General features: G+C 50.4%; 1 protein-coding gene across 3 annotated transcripts in view; it reads right to left on the reverse strand.

Moving 5' to 3' along the window:
• Positions 1 to 23,678, reverse strand: part of ASAP2 (ArfGAP with SH3 domain, ankyrin repeat and PH domain 2) — a 168,692-nt gene that overhangs the window by 12,491 nt on the left and 132,523 nt on the right. For all 3 annotated transcript variants that reach the window (XM_045775983.2, XM_045775984.2, XM_087863872.1), the window contains 7 exons: positions 15,381 to 15,475; positions 9,876 to 10,065; positions 8,451 to 8,536; positions 6,511 to 6,626; positions 5,526 to 5,593; positions 4,163 to 4,276; positions 1,875 to 2,127 (listed from right to left, as the gene is read on the reverse strand). In XM_045775983.2, coding sequence (XP_045631939.1) covers positions 1,875 to 2,127; positions 4,163 to 4,276; positions 5,526 to 5,593; positions 6,511 to 6,626; positions 8,451 to 8,536; positions 9,876 to 10,065; positions 15,381 to 15,475 — 922 coding nt within the window. The remainder of the gene's footprint in view (positions 1 to 1,874; positions 2,128 to 4,162; positions 4,277 to 5,525; positions 5,594 to 6,510; positions 6,627 to 8,450; positions 8,537 to 9,875; positions 10,066 to 15,380; positions 15,476 to 23,678) is intronic.

Raw genomic sequence — 23,678 nt, forward strand, 5'->3', positions numbered from 1 at the left:
CAGGGGTGACCAGTGTGTGAGGCTGTGCAGGGCCCACAGAGGTGGCCAGGCCTAGGGAGGACTGCGGGCACACCTGCACGGGGCATTTCTGCTGTGGACAATGTCTGCCATGGCGCGGGCCAGGGCAATGCTGACTCCCTTTGCTGTGTGTTGTGTGGGGACTCCCTGCGGGCCAGGTGTGGACTAGACCCAGAACAAGGGGACTGTTCGAGGGCCTACAGGGATGAAAGACAAACTACACCATCAAAGGAGGACATGAAGCTAACTACAAGAATAGTTTCTTAAAAAAAAAAATCCCAAATCCTCTCATTCTAAAACTTTAGGAAAGCAAAAAAAAAAGAACAGTTTTCTATTCCTTTTACATGACCAACAGAGCAAAATAAAAACTTTTCTCTCATGACACACAAGTCAGCAAAAGCCATTAATGGGGTGGAGGTGACCAAATCATTTTAGCTCCAGCCTTACGAAATTAATATCCTGTGCGTACACAGGATATGGGAGGAGGCTGGGGAGATAACAAGAAGCCCCACAAGGACCTGACCATAGCTGCTGCTGTTGGCTACCGTGGACCCTTCCCAGCCAGTGCAAGGAGGTGACAGGGAGGAGGGCAGCCGTGGGACCTGGCCTTGCAGCTTCTCTCCTGCTCAGGAATTGCCCCATCGAGTCCGGGGATGGCACTGCCTGAGGGGTGGGCACGCAGCAGCCATGGGCTCTGTGGGGGAGGTGAGGAGGCTGATTCTGGGGCCTGCCTGGGCAGCACCTGCTCTCCTCTTGGGGATTTACTCCTGGTATGTGATTCAGTGACCTAGACAACAGGCCTGTCAGCCTTTTCTGGGCCTCCCTAAGGGATCTCCCTGAATGCTGGGGGCAGGACCACGTGGGGGGGGGGGGGAGGCACAGGGCCAGCTGATGGCAGCTGCCGTATTCGCTCCCCCACCCAGGCCACAACCCTCACTCACCCCCTTCCCAGAGAGCAGCCACTCCACCACTGCAATTTGGGACTTATTTCTGGACCACCAGCAGCCCACAGCAGCCACGGTGCCTGGACACCACACCCTGCGGGGCTCCGTCCCTCCCTCTCGGGGGATGCCCTCCGGAGGCCACTGGCCATGGCTGGCAGCCCCAGCCCAGGGCTGTGCTGGCCACTTGCTGAACATGCTTTCAAGGAGCAGAAGAGCCAGTTGGCTTTCGGTCCTGGGAAAATCACTTAACTTTTGGGGGGCCTCAGTTTCCATTTTCATAAAAAGAAAAACCAGCATCTGTTGAGTCAAACTCATTCAGTTGGGACCAAGTAACCAAGGTAAGCGTAGCAAGCTTTGGCACTTAAGGCACTGGTCGGACCCGCAGGATTATTTTCTATTTTTACAACACGGTTGAGTATCGTTCACCAAATTAGCATCTTTTTATCCTTCATTTCATGGGGATCACAGAGATAAAAAATAATCACAGGCACCACAAGCTGGCTGAATGCAGGCTGGGCGAAAGGAAACAGGAAAGAATGAAGGCAGAGGGAAGGGTAGTGAGTGGTAAAAGCAGAGAAAAAAGGAACAGAAAGAAGGTCTGCAGGAAAATGTCTCACAGGACCAGCATCACGAGCTGAGCCACCCACCTCAGGCCTGCCCGGGCGGAGTCCCCGCACTCCCCACGTGACACAGATGCCACACCTCCGCCCGGAACAAGGATCAAGTCAGATGCTCTACCCCCTTCCAGCACCCTAAGAATGAAGAGCTCCTTTAGGATGCCAACAACATAACTCTAAGTCGAACCCCACCCCCCAATGTCATCTAGCAGGGGGCAAAGCAACTATAAACTTCCCAACGCAAAAACCAAACCACGCCCTTCGTGCGCCGGCAGGAGCCACAGCAGTTCCGTACCTTTGGCAACGTTCCGTGGGGGCAGCGGGGGCGCGCTGGCGGTGCTGGGGGCCGCAGGCTGGGTGGGTGGCGGGCTGCCACTGAGGATCGCGCCGTACGTCTCGTTCTGCAGGATGCTGGGCACAAAGCTCCTCTGCTTGTCCTTGGCCAGGCTGGCTGCATCTCTGGCCAAAGATGCGGCATTGGACTGCAGCTGGTTGGAGCCCAGCTGGTAGAAGCTGACGGGCCGGTCTTCTCGCCGGCTGGGGCTGGGCTGCAGAGGGGTGGGAAATGCACACACACCGACCTCTTGGTCACAGCGTCCGGTCTACTGGTGACCACCTCATGCACACCGCTGCTACTCGGGCAGGTGCATTTTGGGCTCTCAACTGTTACATGAGAGCCGCAAGATTTGAAAGTTACTCTTATCATGTCTCTTCATAGAGACACTCCCCCCGCCCCAAAAGCCATGATTTATAATTTACAATTCTGAATTCTGTGAAAGATTGAAAATATAGGCTATTTCATCTTTGCTCGCCGGAGTTATCTTAACCTAGATCTGTGTTTTCACTGCATTTCCTGTTTGTAAACACACTTTCAACTGAGCACCCAGCTGCAATCAATCCCCAACAACTAGGCGGCAAATTCAGGAGGGATCGATGCTTTCTTCCCTAATGAACTGAACTCTCGAGAATCCTCTAACTTGGGGGTCAGCAAACCATGGCCTGTGAGCCACCGCTGGTTTTTATAAACAAAGTTTTATTAGAACACCACCATGCCTGGTCATTTACATACTGTTTATGTCTGCTTTCAAGCTACCGTGGCACACCTGAGTAGTTGCAGTAAAAATGGTGATATTTTAGGCCCACAACCCTGAAATATTTATTACTTTGCCCTTCTGGTTTGCTGACCCTTTCTCCCCTGAAGGTCATGTGTATGAAATCAGGACGCGTGTAAACCAGATCTAATTTATTTCCAAAATCAGCTTTATTATAAGAGCTACGATCTCGAGTAACTACCTTAACCTTGCTGACTCTATTTCTCATCTGTTCAATGGGTAGAACTTCGCTTCTCTAGCACAGCGCCAGGAATTTAGCGGATACAGTACTGGCTGTCTTCCCCACTGCCCCTCACAGGACCACCTGCCCAGTCAAGGCTCTGGCCAATCCAATGGCTCAAACCCAGCTCAGCTGCGCAGAACTTGATGGCTAGTTCCCTTCACATATGTTTTAAATTCAACAGAGCCCGTGGCTGGGTGAACTATACCGACCTCTGCTGGAAACAGGGAGGGGTGGATGAGTGTCAGCACTTGCTGTCAGACTTTTACTGGGACTATGTGACCTGCTGGGTCATACTACCCTGATGTGTGGACTTGCCCTGAGGCCGATGTTTCCAATCTTTTTTTTAGGGTGGGTAAGTATAACATTAGTCAGCTCTTCTCACTTGGACACCATTTTACAGCTAACTCAGTGGAGAAGTTTCTTAATCTAAGAGATAGTAAGTATGGATGTGAACGGCTCCACAACAAGGATAGCCGAGGAGGTTCTGGAAATGCCATGTATGTATATAATCAGACAACCTCAGTGCACATCAGGACACTCAAGTCCTACAGAAAAAAGGAAAACTTTACATGGCATTCCCCATGAATTTCCTAGCAGCTAGGAGTGTGGGCTCTGGAGTCAGTCTGCTGGAGTCTGACTCAGCTCTGAGACCCACGTGAAAGTGGTAACCTGCCAGGGGGTCCCCCCAAGTGTGCAAAACAGAGTGTCATGAGCAGGGATCTGGACTCGGAGGCCAGTGCCCTCTGTCTGGCCTCAAGCTGGTCTCTAAATACTGGCTTCGCTGTAGCTGAGTCAACCTCTCTTGACGCTTCCATGACCCAATCTGATAAAGGAAAAAGTTGGACCCAGAGCTCTAATGGTCATTTAATTCTAGCTAAGGTTTTGACGATTAACTGGGTGAACAGGACCTGTGATGCTGGGGACCCCTGGCTCTTTGTCGCATCCATGGTGCACGGGCTTCCTCTAAAACCCACTAGAAACAAAGGCCCCCCATATGTTTCCCTCAGATCAGAAGGTGAGCAGCAGATGACACAAGTAACGTTCCTGTAAATCAACACTCGTAGGAGCTGGGGGACCGCTGGCAGCTGCAGGAAGGCCCAAACCAAACAGCTACTGAGATCAATGGAAGCAAAGAATTAACTCTACTTTTTGTACAAAACCACTCTGTGCCTGATTATATTCTAGGAGCCACACTGCTCGGAGCGGAGCTCATTACAACACTCCCGGCGTCCTGCAGCCCGCACTGACCTGCAATTTCTCGTCCACATCGTCGTCGCTCTCATCCAGGTCTTCGTGGAGCAGTCGCCACTCGTACTCGACGTGGACGTGAGAGTTAAACCTCCCAGATAAGGCCTGAGTCAGCTGAGAAGATGAAGGGCTGTCAGTGACGTCTCCCGTGAGGCGGGCGCCCATGGGCAGTGGGAGGAGGGGAGGCAGAGACCCTCTGGGGCAAGTAGGACCCTCCCTACTTCACTGGGACCTTGAAACTCAAACCTCGAAACTCCCATTTAGTGCTCTGTAAACTGTAAAGCGCTGTGCGCAGGCGAGGGCTATTTGACATCTAAAGGCTAATGGTTGGCCTGCAGGTGCTGAGGGGCACACATGGGAGCAAACTCAACAGAGGACAACGTACGTGTCCACTAACTGTTAACTATTCTTGGCCAGCATGAGAGATTAAGCCCCACAGAGAAAGGATGTGAATGGTTATTCTCCCAATTCTCTCAAGGAAGGTAGACACCCAGTTCCATGTTAAATACACAGGAGAGAAGCGAATTCATCAGACTCAGTGGGTATCTTAGCACGTTAGCCCTTAACTTCCTCCACAGCCAGAGAGTAGCTGTGTGACCCTAGGCAAGTTCCTTAACCCTTGTCTGCCTGTTTCCTCATCTGTAAAATAGGGATAACAGAAGAAGCCACGCCATAAGGTGGCTCTCGAGATTAAGTGAGTGGCTCTGAAGTACTGAGAACAGCGCCTCTCACTCACCTGACACTTCCACAGTACTTACTGTCAGTAGTCCTATTTACTGAGCACTTACTGAGCTTCACACAGGGCAAGGTTAATTCTTGCCACAACCTCGCAAACTGGTATAATGGATCAATACTTTACAAATAAGGAAACAGTGCGAGAGTTGGCATTGGCGTGACCTCCCTGTGTCACAGTGGGAGCCCTTACAATGCCTGACCCCGTGGGCTCTGTCCACTGGCCACGCCGCCTCTCCTTCTAGAACAGGACAGGAAAAGATGGTGCAGAACAACCCAAATGGTTTGGGATTGGGGAACTAAATACACACACCAGCTTTGGATGCTGCTGCAAGGGGAAGAGCTAGTGGCTTAGAGACTCCAGAGAAGAGCCGGAGCTGTGGTGGCCTCCGGATCTCTGCTCCACTTGCCCCAGGGAATGCCACGTATCCAACCAGCACATTCCGACTTGTGTTCCAAGCGTCACTACGAGGGGAGTGGTCACCTCCTCTCCAAAGACTCCCCGAGTATGCTTCCTCCTGGTTGTCCCCTTTGGGGTCCAAATGCGGGAAGACCCTCTTCACAGAAGGAAGGGCCCCTCCCCGGCCCAGGCAGGGTGCCTTCCCTCGGTCCGTGCCGGAGGGAGACTCACCAGCTCCTCGCAGTGCTCGTGCCTGAGGCGTTTGGCAATGTCCAGTGGCGTCTCTCCGGACTCGTTAGCTAAAAGACAGGGCAACACAAGGAGGCGTCACGGCAAAAATAAGCAAAGGTCTGATACCAAGAGGCAATTAGAAGAAGAAACAGGCAGGCAGCATGGAGTGAAACTGCGCATGACTGATGAGATGCGCAGTGTGCAGCAGGGAGAGCTGCAGTGGCCTTCCAATTCTACAGAACCGAAGCAGCGTATGGTCGGTGAGACTTTAAAAGACCATTTGTGCTCACCACGGAAGCAGAACTGAACTCCTTCTCAGTAGTTTGTAAATCTGAAACTGTGATTTTCTTCCAAATAAGCCTCCATCAACAATGTTTGGTTATCGAGAAAGAAAGAAAGAAAGAAAGAAAGAAAGAAAGAAAGAAAGAAAGAAAGAAAGAAAGAAAGAAAGAAAGAGAGAGAGAAAGAAAGAAAAAGGGAGAGAGAGAAACTTGGCTCAAACAGGTGTGTGCCTTCTTTCTGTTCTCTTTGCTCTCTGTTCAATGGCTCTTCAGAAACACTTCCACACAATGTGATCACAGCTGCCTGCTCTCAGGCCAGCTATTGGTGCATCAGGGTCCCCTGGCGGAGGGAGGGATGAAGGCCCAGAAGATCAGGGTCCCTTGTGGAGGAGTCTCAGTGCAGGAGGGGCAGTGAACAGTAACTTCCAGTAAAGCTTCCCCCCAGAGCCAGGAAGGGGTTAAGTCTGATCCTGGCTGGGGGTTCTGAAGAGGAGGGCAAGATGCCCCAAACCTTGTTCAAGTTCACCCCAGCACGAGGCATCTGCCAGGCCTGTGCTCGGCCTCTCATCACCTACAGAGCGCCTGCCCATGGAGGAAACTGCCGACAAACATGGGACCACAGCAGCCTTGTGGGGCCTGCGGGGGGCAGGATGTGTGTCTCCTTGGCTGACAGGAGCCCAGGCCGGAGGCCCAGGCCTGCTCACCTGTCTCGATGGAGGCCTTCCCCCGCAGCAGGAGCTTGAGGCACTCGGCGTTGTCCGTCAGGCAGCAGTAGTGCAGGGCAGTGCTGCCCTTCCCTGTCTGCTTATCCAGGTTCCCACTGGCCAAGAACAGGGGCAGAGGAAGAGAACGATCAGTGAGTCACAGGCCAGGGGACCTGCACTGCCCAGCCAGGCAGGGGCCTGGGCACGTGAGCAGGAGAGGCAGCAAGCCGTCGAACCACCGAGTGGGGGATTTCTCGCAATCCTCCTCCGCGGTGGAGGGATGGGGGCACCAGGCCTGCTCGTGCAGATGAGGCGGTCTTGGCGTGAGGCCAGCAGGGAACTAGTGACAATGGCGAAGGCCAGACAGAGGCACCCGTGTTGCTGCTGAACAGGTGCCAGGGGTGCATCCTGCCTCCTCCGGGGCCTCCCCGAAACACGGCACCCTCCCGCTTCTCCCTCAGTGCCCAGAGGCTGAAGGTCTGTCTGGGCCTCAGGAAGCCCGTGTGACTTGCCATCCTGTTCCACAGAAGAACAGGGGAAGCTTTTTTCATCATATTGACACTCTTGCCAGGAAAGGGAAGAGCCACTTTTCCAAAGCCCAGAATGTGAAAACTCCTGAGTCTGTGGGCCCCGGACTGCCCTGAAAACAGCCAAAGGGGCAATCATGAGATTCCAAAAGTCCTTCCAGGGTAAAACAAGACCGGCTTACCCCCGAAGACACTGTGCTCCTCAGACAAAGCCACTCAACCTACCGGTGGAGGCAGCCCTGGAACGCGGCTGTCCTTCTGAATAGAAGGGACAGGGGGGCTTTGTGGCCCCTGAAGGGACAGATGGGGGACAGTCAGCAGGTGATACCCACTGCTCTCATCAAAACAGAACCTGCTACACTTTCAGGGTGAAAATAAGCCTCATTTTCTGATCTCTCCCCTCTTCCTGCTGCCCTCCTTCCAGTGTAGAAGAAAAGAAATCAGGATTTCCCTTCTCACGCTCCAAGTTTCCACTGAAGGAGGATGGTGTCACCGAGCTGTTTCATCCACTGTCCACTGAGCCACTGAGCCGCGCTGGGCACTGGAGGGGGGGCACCCCGGCTCCCACAGAGGGGGACTTCCACTGAGTCCAGCAAACTGCTGACCTGCCTCCAGCTCTTCTCCTCTGGCCATCTCCCCCCACCCCCCGCCCCGCCCCAGGAACAGCAGGGAAAGGCCGAAATGCAAAACAGGACCTTGCTTTTGCATGGTGGAATTTTCCACTCCATCTGGAGCAATTTCAGTGGCTTCTGACCAGCACCTCCGCCTCCACACACCTCAAACCATGATCAGGGAGTCAAGACACACCGCGATGGGGCTCTATGGTTGGCCTGCTGCCCCAGGCGGGCTGTGCACCCGAGTGAGGCGGAACGCACCAGACAACAGGACTATGGAGCCAGGTAAGCGCACTAGCACATTCTTTAAAGGGAACTTCTAATTAAAAATTAGATACAACTTTTCAAACCAGACAAAATGCCCACAGTCCAGTGATGCGGTTTACAACCTCAGCTCAGGCGGGTGGCTCAAGTGTGCATCTTCTATGCGTCCCTTTTACTCTCCCCACTGCTCAGGGCACCCAGCCTGGGTCTCGTGAGACACTCGGGGGACAAGCGTGGGAAGGGCACTGTGCACACAGGTGGTCGTGGGGGCCACACAGAGTCTGCCCTCCAGGGCCCAGAACTCAGCAGATGGGCCCTGCAGATACCAAGAAGGGTCTCTGTCCTCACACTCTAGGGCTTCTTTGGGACGACGCTGGAATACCCCACTCCTGGCAGCTCTTTTCCTGTCCCATGGTTCATGTTCAGGCCTGGGAAATCCCAGCATCTTGGCCACACAATGAGGGAGGAACCTGATCCTTCCTTGGAAACACCAAGGAACAAAATCAAATGCCTCCCCTAATTTTAGAACACCTACCTGTTCTGAACTAAAAAGTCTACAATGTGGAGAGAAGTCCGGTCCACCGATCTGACTGCAAGATGGAGGGCAGTTTCATCTGGCTCCTGAAGACCAAACAGAAACATTCTAGAATTCCAAGGGGAGCATTCAGTTTTGTGTCCAATGTGAGTGAAATCGTGTATCTCTCTTCCAAAAGCCTTTTATTCTTTCTTTCAAAACATTAATCTCTAAGGTACACGGCCCCTTTAATCTCCAGGGGAAACTCTGTCCTTGTGAACCTGCAATTTTGAGACTGGTCCTCCTTCCTCCACAGGAAGTAATGAGAAATTCAGGGCTTTCATCTCCGAGTCCCCTCAATCTCTGTGTCCCTATCCCCGCACTACTAACAGAAGGTGTTACCTGTAAGGGGGTGGTCTTCGTTCAGACACGAGGAAGATTCCCTGGGCCTCCTTACCCAGTCTCTAGTGCCTGTGTTCATGTTTTTCATTACAGAGAGGGCCATCGGTGCTAATGCCCAGACTGCCTCCAATTTATACTAGGGGACCCCTGACCCCACTGCCTTTTCTCAGAGTGATTCTGGCAGGTGGGAGAGGACAGACCAGAGGAGGGTTGTCTCAGGTAGGTGGGTGGGCGAGAGAGCTGAAGGCAAAGGAAATATCCATGCAATGGGGAACATGGGGCAGAGAGGGAGGTGCCCCCAATCCATCTGCCTGGCCTGCCCAGCCAGCCAGGGTCACTCCCCTGTCCTCTGGCCGCAGCACAGCTCCGAGCTGAGCACGCTCTGCCCTGGACCACCTGGGCTTGACTTCTCTCTCTCTTAAACGTGGAATACCAAGCTCCACATGACGTGTGCTCGGACTGCTAAGGGTAACAGCCCAGCACTCTGCGCCTTCATTATGATGCTAAGGAGGCTTCTAGGAAATGTGTGTGTGTGTGTCTGCAAGGTCACCCATGCAAGAGAATTAGGATACATGCCAACCTGTGACACTGGTAATCGGTTTCCTGTAGACTCGATCCTGACAGTAAGATCCCACCCCACCTTAAGACTTCACCCTCTCAACAGGATTCTCCCAGGAGACCGGGGGATGTCCCTCTTTTCCTCTTCCCTCGGGGAGGAGGGCGCAGGGAAGGGAGCGGGCTGGGGAGCTCTCCTTCCCAGAGGCCAAAGCAGCTGCTATTGAACGTCTGGATCCCTGCTCACCAGAGACAGGACCTCTCTCAGGTTGCTCGGGTCCCTGAGAAGATGCTCCCTCCTGGCAAGGACTGGCCTTTCCTTCCAGGGCTGGCGGTCTATTTTTGATTTAAGAATAAACCACCAATTTCTTCCCCTGAACTCAATGCTATCTTCCTTCAGAGAACTATACTACTTTGTCAGCATTTCTGATTATACTGCCTTGCCACTCCTCCCCCCTTTTCTTTAAAAGGAGCAGGCCACACTCTTACATGTCCGTTGGCCAGTGGGATTTTTTCTGTAAGATCCACACCGTCAGCATACGCTTGGAGTAATCCAAAAATATCTCTTGTTTTGACAGCCTCACAAAGGCTGTGAAGTTTTGTTGCATTATCCGCATGCCTTTTCCTTGCATATCTCCTCTCGATGTACTTGGCCGTAATGTAGTCCTTTCTGGCATTCCTGAAATCAAGCATAATTGCCTTGTAAATGATTAAGGGCCTCTATTCAAACATACCTAACCTTCAACCATCTGGAACAATTTTTAAAAATCCTGCTCACACCCTTGTGCAGGAAGCGCTGGCGTGGAGGAAGGGGGCCGCTGTGTGACCACGGCAGCGCCAACATCCAGGGACACCTGGAGCCCTTTTAAGAAGCACTGACATCTTCCAGTTTCCAACCCAAGAGGCCTCAGGGCCCGGGTCAGGGTGCCTGGGCCTTACTCAGAGGCCAACAGTAGTCGGCCAGGTTAGGCGGACTGGGAGGCCCTCCGCAAGGGTGAGGACGCTATCTTCTCAGTCCCGGGCACCGTGCCTGGCAGGAGAGGCGCGCGCCACGTCTGATGAGCCAGAACAAACGGTCAGTCTCTGCCGTCTGTGTTCTGGCCTTCCCGTGGCCCTGTATTCAAGACTCCGCCTCCCCACAGACCATGGAGTGGCAGCAACTCTGGGAAGCCAAAAGCAGCACGGGTTCAAACCCCGCCCTCATCACACTGACGTGTGTCCCAGGACAAGCACTCCATTCCAGAGGCCTCAAGTCTTATTTGTGCAAGTGTGTACTACACAGCCGAGCGCAATAGTGACAAGTACGTGAACTGACATTTGCAGGGCACACGGTGGGGCCTTAGGACCCTGGGACTTGCTGATGAACTTCAAAGACAGAGAGCAAAAAAAAAAACAGTAGCTCCTGGCTGGGACTCTCTGCATTTTACTCCAACAACTTAACAAAAAACAGCCAAACAATAAAAGACGTGGACAGGATTTTCGAGAGGCACAATAATGTTAAGTTGTTGAATAATGCTAAGTTGCCTGCGGCCATCAGGGCAGCAGGGTCAGGGGGCAACCCAGAAACCCAACAGCTGATGAATGGACAGACAAAATGTGGTCTCTCCACACAGCCACACAAGAGAACGAAGTGCCGACACAGGCTGCTACGTGGACGAGCCCTGAAAACATTCCTCCAGGTCAAAGAAGCCACACGAGGCCACACTCTGTATGCTCTCACGTACACGGGATGCCTGGAAGAGGAAAATCTGCGAGGACAGAAGGTGGGTTAGCAGGGCCTGGGGGGTGAGGGGGTGCTGGTTAACAGGTGCAGGGTTTTGTTTTGGGGGAATGAAAATGTTCTGAAATTGTGGTAATTGGGCGCCTGGGTGGCTCAGTTGGTTAAGTGCCTTCAGCTCAGGTCCTGGGGTCGAGTTCCACGTTGGGCTCCCTGCTCAGCGGGGAATCTGCTTCACCCCCTGCCCCTCCCCCCACCTCTCGTGCTCGTTCTCTCAAATAAATAAAATCTTTAAATAAAATAAAATGCTGGTGATGGATGCACACTCCGTGAACATGTGAATAATACTGAATTTACATTTAAATGGGTGAACTGTATGGTATATGAATCATATTTCAATAAAGCTGTTAAAAAAAAGCATGTCAGAGAAAACTAAATTGCACCAACAATACAAAAACTTCACTTTGGCCAACAGATGTACAGAGACGCAGGGAGAATGGCATTACAGGATCAAGGTCCTTGGCTCCTTTCTGGAAACTACTCTTTCTGCCAAGTGTGAAGTGCCCCGAAGTTTCAAAAAGTTGGGTGGGGGGGGGGGGGCGGAAGGGAAAGCCAGGGCCTGGTGGTCGGCTCTGAGATGGCATGGCCCGGGCTCTCAGTCAGACAGCTGCTCAGACTGGCTCTGCCGGCTCCGCTGGAGGGCACTGTGGGCAAGCCCTCCCCGTGACACCACCTGCTCACAGCACTGCCGCAGGTTACGTGAGAGACACATTTAGGCGTTTAGCACAGCGTTCTAGAAACACCAGCATGGAACGAAGGGGCTCGTAGTGCAAATGGAACCTGGTCAGCTCTTCTCAGCTCAGGTACTGCTCCCTCCCATCCTGTCCAGGGCTGTGCCAACCGCCTCTGGGGTCACCACCAGTCACTGCCCCTCAGGTCAGCACCCCGGGGCCCAGGCTGCAGTGCCCTAGGGCAGGGAGTGGGCAGGTCAACTCCAGGCTCCGAGAGGGTAGCAGGGGCTTCACTCCCCACTGCTGAAGACCTGACCTAAGACATCCACAGCCTGGGTGTTTGTGAAATGCAGGCTGCCTGAATTGTGCTGAACAATTTGTGTGTGTCGCACGCCTCACGAATGTGCACCTCCGTGGGCTTACAGGTTGAGTTGACATGTGCAGTCTCACTGGTCCTCACAGCAAGGCTTTGAGCTTTGTCTCCACCTTACAGAGAAGTAAACTGAAGTCCATGGAGGGACATGAGATTCTGTTTCCTCACGCAGTGGGGGCTTCGCACAGTGTGGCACATAGGGAACTGCTCAGTGACCTGCTGGGCTTGGTGATATACGGTATCTCACAATGATTCAAATGCTACAGGTCTCTTATGATGAGCGGCTAGACTAGATGGCTGTCAAGTTTTAAGGAGCTTCAATAATCGTTGTGGGACGATCACTACGGTGACCTCCCCTGCCTCCCTTGGAAGGAGCTAGAGAGATCCTGGACCCTTTACTTATTTTTTTAATGTATTATTCATCTGTCCAGGGCTCTGCATCCCCTGAAGGTCATTCCTACACAAGCCCGGGAACAGACCTGCTTTATGTACCTCCACGCTCCGCGGCTCTGTGAAGCAATTCACTCTGCCAGCACGATCCCCTCCCCGCCTCTTGCTTTTTGGAAAGGCTCAGACTTCTGGAGAAAAGCAGTGAACTTAAAATAGCAACACTTTTGGCACGTGTTCAGGAGAGGTTTCCTGTACTTCTGAAGGATGGGCCTGTGTAAGGGTCCTGGATCACAGAGGAGGAACAGCGCTGCCTCCGTAAGCAGACCTTAATCCACGTGCTTCCCCCTTTCCACCTATTTCTCTCTCTGCATACTCCCCCAAATCAAAAATCTGGGGATTCACAGGCCACTAGAGGGTCTTTGGCTTCCCTTTCAACAGCTTTATCTGCAGATGGTGTGTTCTCCTGAGATGAAGCCAGCAACAGTACACTCCTCATGTGCAAGTAAAATAGCAGCTTGTTTAAGTAGCCACAGAGCTGGGACTTTATCTTTGACTCATTGATTCATTAAATATGTATTGAACCATGATGAGCAACATGTTATGGCAGGAGATACAAAAATCAGGAAGATGCAATTTATGAGAGAAACAGGTGTCAATATTTCGGTATGGTAGAACGTGGGATCAAAGGTTTTAAAACAGAGCCAAATGCTATGGGAGTGGAGAGAGCCCAGCAGTTAATTTCACCTGAGTGGGTATGAAAGCAGGTGGCATTTTGCCATCACACTGGCCATCCGCCCTCATTTTGGGGGAAAAAAAGAGAGAGGGAGGGCTAAACTTCCTTTTCATTTGTGCCAAGGTTGGGGGGGTCTCAATGCAGACAGAACATTCATATTGAAGGATTCGAAGCAGGTAGTGTTCATTTTTTAGAATCATCTAGCCCCAGAATAAACAAATTCTCTGCTTTTATAAAGCACCCTTGGTACTTGGAAGAAATTATTTATTATATGCTTTGTTCAACATTGATCAATATTTCAGCATTTCAGGAGACTGGTACCTTCTGTTTGAGCACAGGTATCAATTAGACTATAAATGTGCCACACCGGACCACGGAGCTTCCTTTACTAAATAGCATCTTCTAGCTATCCTAGGGAGAGCTGTCTCACCTCTGCGTAACTGTCTAATTAAAACTTAAATTGCAAGGACCCTAAGTTTTTGGGGTCTGTGGGATCCGTGTGTAGCACTTACGCTGCCTCTACTGCCCACACCCATGGCGAGCGAACAGAGCTGCCAACACCACCTAAATGCTCGTGCCACCTCATCATCGTGCAGATGTTCATCCCGACGTCTCTGTGAGCAGGGGGGTGTGATCTCCGGCTTATGTTAGAGGAGACGGCTCTGGGAAGCCAGCAGGCCTGCCCAGGTCCCACCATGGGGGAAGGGCTGGATTTCTACGTCCCATACTGCCTCTCCAGGTCTGGGTAAGAATACAGTTTTGGAACTCAGATCTTCATCCAGACAGGACATAACTTAGCCTCGTGCCTGGTATCCAATCTCACAGAAATGCTACAACACAAACATTGGCTACAGGATTCCAACATGAATTGACCCTAATCCAACACCAGCCAAATGCTCAACTCGGATACCAGATACCTACTGGCCACGGGCTGTGTTCACGCCCTTAGATGTCTAGGCTGTCTCACTGCATTAAGTTACCTCTCCTCAATGCAAAAGAACACAGATCCTACAATCTCAGCTTCCCAGACACGTCCCAGCAAACTGGTTACAAACACCAAAGTTCTCAGCTTTTGCTACGGGCCTGTGCACTGCCTCCTAGGTGTCCAAGCTCTCTCAAGCACAGTTCACTGTTCCTCACCTAATGCCCTGTAGGAGGACCTGTGCCATCGATTCCCTCTCAAGCTTCTTCCAAGGGCAATGCTGTCTCTGTAAATGAATTTTTCTACTCTATCACATTTTTCTCATTTCCTCCTCTCCTGCTGGAACACTTGGATCCAGACTCACCACAAGAATGCAGGTACTGTGTCTTTACTGCCCTGCGGCCACGCCCCCCTTCCTTCTGTCTGCCCCACTCTGCATGGCAACACGGCAGTAGCCACCCCCCAGCCACTTGGAGCAGACGGGCCATGCGCTGCCCTGACCTGCTGCTTTTCCATCCACCTCTCGCTCTCAACGACCAATGTGATCCGGTGATTTATGCTCTGTTTGGTAAGACTGGCAGGAAAATCTCCTGCTAGAAGCTCTGCCTCATCGGGCCAGAGGGATGCATGATGAGGCACAAAACCTTCTCAGTCAGGTTGTGTGTCAGCAGTACAACAAAAACAGAAAACTCTTGTTGAAGAAAACACACTCCACATTTGCAAAGACCCTGGGAAAGAAAATGATACGCAGTCATGTATCTATGACAACTAACCCTCCCAGTGGCTGAGAATTTATGTGGAGAGAAGGGGAGAGAGAACTCCCCTGAGGCAGAAGGTGAGGGGGTACCCACACGCTGCCAGCTAGGGCGACACGTGCTGTTCATCCTTCACAGACTCAGAGCATCGGCCAAATCTGCCTTCCCGTGGCTTCTTCCTATGAAAACCAGTCATACCAAATTTTTATTTGGACACCCAAAAAGGTGACTTACAAAAACACACCAAGGATGATTTATTCCCTAAAGAAGCAACCACTGAGATACCCCAAGCTTGTTAGTCTCCTGTCTCTTGGGGCTCGGGTACAAGGCCAGTCTTTCCTCAGAAAACGAGAACAGCCAGTTCCATACTTACATGTCGCTGCCCGGGTTGGGTTTGACTGAGTCCTCAGCTGGAAGGCAACACTCCATAATCTCATTAAAGCCCGCATTCCCAATATTCTTGGCAAGCTGCAAAAACAGAAGTCCATTTCAGGGCACTCAATTATTAATCCATTCCACGGCTACACGCTACTCATGCATCTGATGATTTATTTAATGGGCACTAAGAAATAGAGTAATAAAGTCGTTGGCCGTTAATAAAGATGGACAAAACCCAAACCCCAAAGGTACCCGTAAAACCAGAGATAAGAAGCAGCACGTCTATTACAGAGAAACGTTTTCATAAACTGTCCCCTGGATAAAGCACCCACATGGACAGGAAGAAGCAGTAACTTGGTCCAAAGGGAGTTTCCTCCTTACCCACCCCCCAAAAAACTCACGCTGCAAGTGAAACGGATCTAACAAGATCTATTGACAACAGTGAGGAGGTGGTTCTGATTAGCGGAGAGGGTGCTGGGCCAGGAAGCCAAGACAGGTTTAAATCATGGTTCGATTTTCTGGCTTTGTGACCACATACAAGTCAGTTTCCCTAAGTTTCAGTTTTTCATCAGTAAAATGGGGATGATACCTGCCTTGCTGGGTTGTAATAATAATAAACTGGGACAACTTAGGTGAAAGCACTCTATCAGCTGAAGCATTAAAAATTTATTTGTTCCAAATGTAAGGTCCTCAACTCGACAATCAACCTTCTTATTTGTTAAAAATTAAATGAATACATTTTAGTTCACGCTTATTGAATACGAGGCGCTACGCTCGACGCAGCAGAGAGGAAGGTAAATGTCGCGGCTCGTCTCCGTGCAGCTACCCTGACGATATGGCGACTGGCACCTCCTGAACGGCTGCACAAACTCTGAGGGACCAGGAGCTCCCTAAAAGCAGGGGTTTAACCGTCTTATCCCAGCACCCAGCCCGGGACCTGCCAGAGACCAGCTTCTTCAATGTTTAATGAAGCAAAACCGTGGGGGAGCACCTAGCACAGGGCTTTGGAGAGAAGAGATATTTTAAATTCCGTGTTAAAAATGGCACAATGGGGAGCAGGGGGCCTCTGCTCCTTCCACTCTCGAGGAGTGAGGTGGGCACACGGGAACCAGGGAAGTTCTGGGAGCTAAGGATGCTGCTTGAGCAGCCTCTTCTCTCTTCAGGCAGAGCGGACTGAAGGGGCCGGCTAAAGGGATCTGAGTTAGACAAGGTCGAACATTCTGGTGGCAAGTAACATGATGCAGCAAAATGGGACTGTGAGGGACACCGAAAGACAGGGGACACGCATCAGCTTATTAACTGGGTGATGAGCCCTCCTAATTTTACCGTCCTTGGTAAGTGAACAAATCATCCTAGACGGCCCAAAGCACCAAGCACTAACCAACCCCACGTTAGGTCCCCAGTCCTGGCCTGGTGGCCTCAAGCCACTGTCAGGTGACAACACGGACGCACCAAGGAGTCAACTCCTGCGAAGGATTTCTCAGATCGTCAGTGACAGATCCAGGACTGAACCTTGGGATCAGACCCGTTTAGAGCCAGCCATGCTCCCGTGACCCCATCTTTCAGTATAATGTGGACACCGTCCCTTAGCCAAGCCCTGTCATTTTCAGAAGGTAAGTGAGAGAAAAGCCACAGCATCCCTCTGTGAGTGAGGGGCCCACATGCCTCTGAGTCTGTGGTAAGCAGATGGGAGGGGGGCATGAGGAGGAGAATTCCCCGGGAATCAGAAAGCTGCTTCCCTTCTGCTTGGACTTGGCTGCTTTACCAGGGGACAGCTGGTCCAGGGAGCCACCACATCCATGCGTCACACTTGTCCAATGCAGAGAAATGTGCCGCCTCATAGTTTTGCCAAGTTCCAGTGAATATTTCAGCCTGCAGAGAACTCGTTTAGAATCATCAACAAAAGCAAAGCATTTGCAGATGGGGGCTGCAGGGTCATGTCAAGAAAATGTGGGTTCCAGCAGGCCAAGTGGGCAGAAGCCAAGGAAACAGGAAGGCTGGTGTGAAACAGCCCCCAACACACACGCCCTCCACTCCCAGAGGACTTTGAGGGTGATGCTGGAGCAGACACGGGGCCAGATCAGATCTAGGAGGGTCTGGGGCGTTTTGAGCGCCACATCACTCAGTGAAGCAAACGCCAGCCCCTGGACAGTTCGCAAATGCCGACTGAGTCCTCGGGTGTGCTGGGTGCTGAGCGTGAGGAAGGACCCTGCTTGGAAAGACCTCAATCGAACGAGAGGGATGTCCATAGAAAGAGATGCGCAGTGCTGAGGGCTGGAAAAGAAGTCTGTACTAAGCACGACGAGTATGCAGATGGCAGGAGTACATCAGGAGGACAGCTGCCTGGTTAGGACGCCCGCTTTACCACGCTTGGCTTTTGGGGAACCCTGTGTGCCTCTCTGTCACTGCATGCAAGCACCTGAGCGCAGGGACGGGAGTCCCACGTTCCTGGAGAGCTGCAGCACCCACCTGTGCAGGGTCCACGGAGCCAGAGAGAGGCCTCAGATGTCATCCAGAAATTGTATTGAGTTTGGGGTGAGGATGGGGAAAACCTCCTGCCTGTTTTCATGCTTCCAGGTGGAGGGAGATCTACTGTTGTACATTCTTCCCTGCGTCACCCCCTCAAGGGGAGCAGTGGGCAAATGAGAGAAAGAACTTCCCTGAGAGAGGGCCTCAGCCCCGTTGTGCCCACAGGATGCCACACTGGGGGTGGTGGGCTCCTCCTGCCGAGTCTGGGGGCTGCTGTTACCTCACGTGTGAACCTCGTCAACCACTCTGGCTTCTCTCAGAAACTAAGCAGACTTTTGGTCTCTCAACGGGTTCCTGGGCTGCTCACAACCCAGCAGTGTGGAAGGCCAGACAGCACGACACACCTTTAATGTACAAATGGGTAAAGGCCCAGGGAAGTGAGGGCACTGAACCCCAGAAGGCAGAGCTAAGAAATGCAGCAAGCTTTCAATTTTGATCTCCAAAAAAGGGAGCACAAAAAAAGATACTCTGGGGAACATGGAAATTATGTTTTCATTAAAAAAAATTGTGTTTTCACCCAAGACTTTAAACATTGTATTTTTGACATATTTTACAAAGTATGTAATATACTTCTCAGTAATACTGCTATGATTATAAATTGTTTTATATATATATATATGTTTTGGTGTGTGTGTATATATATATATACGGTGTGTGTGTGTGTATATATATGGTGTGTGTATATATGGTGTGTGTGTGTGTGTGTGTATATATACATATGGTGTGTGTGTGTATATATATATGGTGTGTGTGTGTATATATATATGGTGTGTGTGTGTGTGTATATATATGGTGTGTGTGTATGTGTATATATACATATGGTGTGTGTGTGTGTATATATGGTGTGTGTGTGTGTATATATGGTGTGTGTGTGTATATATACATATGGTGTGTGTGTGTATATATATATGGTGTGTGTGTGTATATATATGGTGTGTGTGTGTGTATATATGGTGTGTGCGTATGTGTATATATACATATGGTGTGTGTGTGTGTGTATATACATATGGTGTGTGTGTGTATATATATACATGTGTGTATGTGTATATATACATATGGTGTGTGTGTGTATATATACATATGGTGTGTGTGTGTGTATATGGTGTGTGTGTATATATATACATGTGTGTGTATATATATATATGGTGTGTGTGTGTGTATATATGGTGTGTGTGTGTGTGTATGTATACATATGGTGTGTGTGTGTATATATACATATGGTGTGTGTGTGTATATATATGGTGTGTGTTTGTATGTATATGGTGTGTGTGTGTGTATATATATATATATATGGTGTGTGTGTGTGTGTATGTTTTGGTGTTTGATTTCTTTTTTTTAAGTTTTTTTTTTTTTTAAGTAATCTCTACAACACGGGACTCGAACTCAGTCCGGAGTATAAATCCTGGCTTCACCTCTCCAGCCTCATTTTTTAAGACTGAGTTCTTGTTTGGGTTGGACACGGTGTGCCCAAAGCACCTCGGACACGGCCTGAGTGTAACAGTTGCTCAATACATCAGAGCTGGTAACACATGTCTTGCTGCCCTTAGTTTCCTGGGAGTGGCTTTCATTCAGTTCCACGTGAAACGGCACTTCCAGCTGTAAGGAAGCTGTCGGTCTCCACGGGCCTCCCTCTCCACACGCTCTCCTTGCCACCTGGCTGTTGGCTGACCTTCTCTATGCTGGACAGCTCGTTAACAACTTCTGGAGAAGGGAGGCAGGAGAAAGCCAGGGAACACAGGCCTGAGTCAGCAATATATGCTCCTAAGCTCCCTGACCCTGCTCTTCAATTTGATGGAAAAGATCTTAAAATTACTGACCCTAATTTGATTTCATAATATCAAATTGTCCTTTATTAATTTCATGTATGATGTCAAATGGATCATATGATACAAGGACCTTAGTACCAGTGGTACTGTTTTACATATGAACTGAGTATCAATGCTGAAATCATGACCTATGGTAGGGAGGAAATTCACCTTTCCAAAATCTATGTTTACCAGGAGGATTTCTGAAAGCAGGTTTGCTTTAAAATCTGAAGATACAGAGCAGTGTGTGCTGGAGTACCAGTTCAAACGGCATGAATTTCCAGAACTAATTAGTACCTTCACATATCCAGCTTCTCTCTGCCGAATAAGATGTGGTTCTAAAAGCAGGTGGAGGGAAGAAAAGAAGACTGCTAACCAGCCACCTTCACGGACGCCACTGAAACCCATTCAGTCAATATGGACACCAAGCGTGCTTTTAAGCAAAATAAATAAAAAAGGAAATGGTGAAACTGCCACAGCGTACCATCCAAGGGAACTGTGTGCAAACCTGAGACCAGAAAATAATTGACGGAATGAAGCAAATAGGGTTTATCGTGAAGAATCTGGTGAGGCCATATGGGAGGACAGGAGCGACATTGTATGTGCTGAGCGTCTGTCTGTTGAGGAGACCACGCCAGCCAGAGAATGACAATCCCCGCTCGTTACAGCACACCACCCGGAGATGCGGGCACGAGTACTGGTTCCCCTCAAGGACAGAGAATCACGGAGCCTGTAAAGCAATTTTGCCCAGGACGCTCCCAAAGAGATGCTGGGAAGTTACTTTCCAGTTCGCCCTCTGAACCTGGTGCGAAGAAGTTTAATCGACAAGAACACACACCACGATGAACAGCTCTACCGAAGACCCTGACGTCACTGCTCTGTGCATCCTAAAGGCTCATACACGGAGCAGACAACCAGAGTGGAATCTCCCTGTGGATTCACACACCAGGACACACGGACCATTCTTCCGAAAGGATTTAAAGTCATCTTGGAGAATAAGGAGAGCGAATCCTTCAGTTCTTACTATGTGCCAGACATAATTCTAAACACACACACACAGACATCTATGTGTCAATCCTTCAGGAGATCCTCTGTGCAAGCATCCAACTGTCTAAGCAGAACCAAAGAACTCGGGTGCTTTAACAAGGCTTGGACTCATAGGAGTGCCTGGCTGGCTCCGTCGGTTAAGTGTCCGACTCTTGATTTCGGCTGAGGTCGTGATCTCAGGGTCCTAGGCTCCGTGTTGGAAGTCTGCTTGAGATTCTCTCTCTCCCTCTCCCTCTGCCCCTCCCCCCACTTAAGTGCTCTCCCCCCCCCTCTCTCAAATAACTCTTTAAAAAATACGTAAATAAAATCTTAAAAAAAGAAAGGGCTTGAACTCACGTTTTACAAATGAATCCTAAGCCCTGACACACACTGTCCATGTAGTGCTTGACTTAATGGCTGAGCAGTAAGGTTCTGGGACAGGATGTCGGGCCCACCGTCCTGGCACGCAGTGGGTGCGGTTGGGGAAATGCCCACCACCTGTGAGCAAGCACATGACCACACAGGCAGAGTTGAGGGGCAAGCAGAGGGTAAGAGTGAACCTCACAAGATTAGAGGCCCTTTCCCTCTGTTTTTCTTGTTTTTCTTTCTTAAGATTTTATTTATTTATTTTGACAGAGACAGACACAGCACAAGTAGGGGGAGTGGCAGGCAGAGGAAGAGGGAGAAGCAGGCTCCCCACGGAGCAGGGGGCCCAAAGTGGGGCTCGATCCTGGCACCCTGGGATCACGACCTGAGCCGAAGGCAGACGCTTAACCGACTGAGCCACCCAGGTGCCCCATCCCCCTGTTTTTCTGTAACCATGAGGAAGAGTCTGGAACTATGGCAGAGGTCAGGTTCTGGAAATACCTGTGGATATTAAATAAGCAGGCTCTGCCTGATGGCTCCATCAGGGCTGACAGCTGGCCAAACGTTAAACTCCTGTGAGCATGTGCAGACAGAGGCCCTAGGAGAGAGAGACCAAGATTCGAACCCAGCATCAGAAGCCACCTCACGGTTCTACTGAGATGTAAACCTTCCCTTCCACCTTCCTTGGCCTTTTCCTGTTTAGTGGGCAAGAGTCTCCAAAAGACCATCAGTGTAGACTCTGAGACACATTGAAGCAGGTGTCACAGATGTGCTGGGGTCAGGCTCCTACCGGCTCATGAGTGCCATCAGTAAAATTACACTATATAAACGTACAGTTACATAAATCATATTAAAAACAAAGTAATAGTCAAAACTCATCACTTCCTAACCATTTCACTACTCTGTTTCTGAAGTCACTGAGGGCCATGGTTTGTGAGGTGAACTCACCATACGAGCACCTCTTTCCCACCGCACGGTCGGTAACTCGTACTGGTTACTCCTGATGGCCAAGATTTGACAAAAAGGCCATGGTGGGAGTACTAACATCACGTGGAGAGGCTGTTCAACATTTGCTGGGAATGGAGACAGGGATGGGGATGGCGGATGGGGGACGGGGAGGGACGGCAGTGATGCCTACTTGCTCACCCCACGGCAAGACATGCCCCAGCAAAGGACAATTTATGTCCCGGGCTCCTCAGAGGTTAAGTGCAAGCTGTGGAATCAGATGAAAGGGTCCCCCCTCCAGAGCTGGCACTTTAATAACTACATAACCTTGGGCGCATTAAAACATTCTAACCCTCACTTCCTCCTTTGTAAAGTGCGGATAAATATCAAGGTCATTGGGCTATCGTGAAGGGCTAATATATATCAAGTGCTCTGTGAAGTGCCTTGTACAAAATAAACAATTATTATTTCACCAAAAATCACTGAACACTTCCCACTGTTTTGAGAAAACCAGTACAGCAACCGCTGGAGTTTACCAGATAATTTGTGCTTCTCTGAAAATATACTGTGGGAATCTCAAATCTATGCCACCATCAGCTGCCCATGATACCAGCCACTTGGTTCCCCACAGCTCTAAGACGTCGGTGGGACGCACCATGACCTTACCAACAACCACACCGTGGAACCGAGGACACGCTGCTGGAGTCTCGCCGAGTCTAGCTTAGCTCTAAACTTGAAGTTCTCGGGGACGTTACTAACCAGGAGACCAGAATTCACTCTAGTTTCTCCCAACTTGGTCTTTCAAGACCATAAAGGAATCCTTCGGAAAGACCGGAAGGATCTGACAAGATAGTTCAAAATGTATTCTAAGTTCAGACACGCTGGTTCTAGAGTGGTCATCAATAAAATAAATGGCCCCTTGAGGATATACTGACCACGATAATTGATTTTCTGTCAAGACCATTGCTCTTTTCATTATAATCAACAGCAATCTGTAACCACTTCATGTTTACCGTCCAATGCCCAGCTATGCCAAGAGTTTCTAACACTGCTTCCTACCAGCAATTACAGACTCTGACAGCAGCTCACAAAAGCTCCATTTTAGGTGGCTTCAAAACAGCTAGCGGGATGTGCCTTTTCCTCAGTGGGGCCAGTCTCACTACTCTGGACGTTACGTCACAGACAGTGCTTCAGCCTCCCAGTATCCATGTACATCGCACTGCACGGCTCTGTGTTATCCCCGACCCCAGAATGAAAGTCTTCCTTAGAGACAAAGGCAGTAAAAGCAAAGACCAGTATCTCCCCTAAAGGGCAACAGTAAGGGGCAGAGGAAAAGAGCACTGGAGGCTCGAGGCGAGTGGTGACCACAGACTTGGCAGGAATCTGCCGGGGATGCGTCCTCGACTGTCTCTGAGCTTTGCGTTCCGCGTGCGGTTAAGGAACGGGGTCAGCTAGACGACGCCACCGTCCTAGTCCATGATCTTACAACAGTCGCAGCTCTCCTTTGTTTCACTTCACTTTATTCGTTTAAGAACCAAGTTTTACAACAAAAAGTGCCCTCAACTACCAGTGGCCGAGAAGGAGGAATCGTCACTGAGGTTCTAATTGCCCAAACCCATCTG

This window comes from Ursus americanus, chromosome 7 (assembly GCF_024610735.1).
Source record: "Ursus americanus isolate L20-20 chromosome 7, mUrsAme1.1.p, whole genome shotgun sequence".
NCBI classification, from domain to species: Eukaryota; Metazoa; Chordata; class Mammalia; order Carnivora; family Ursidae; genus Ursus; species Ursus americanus.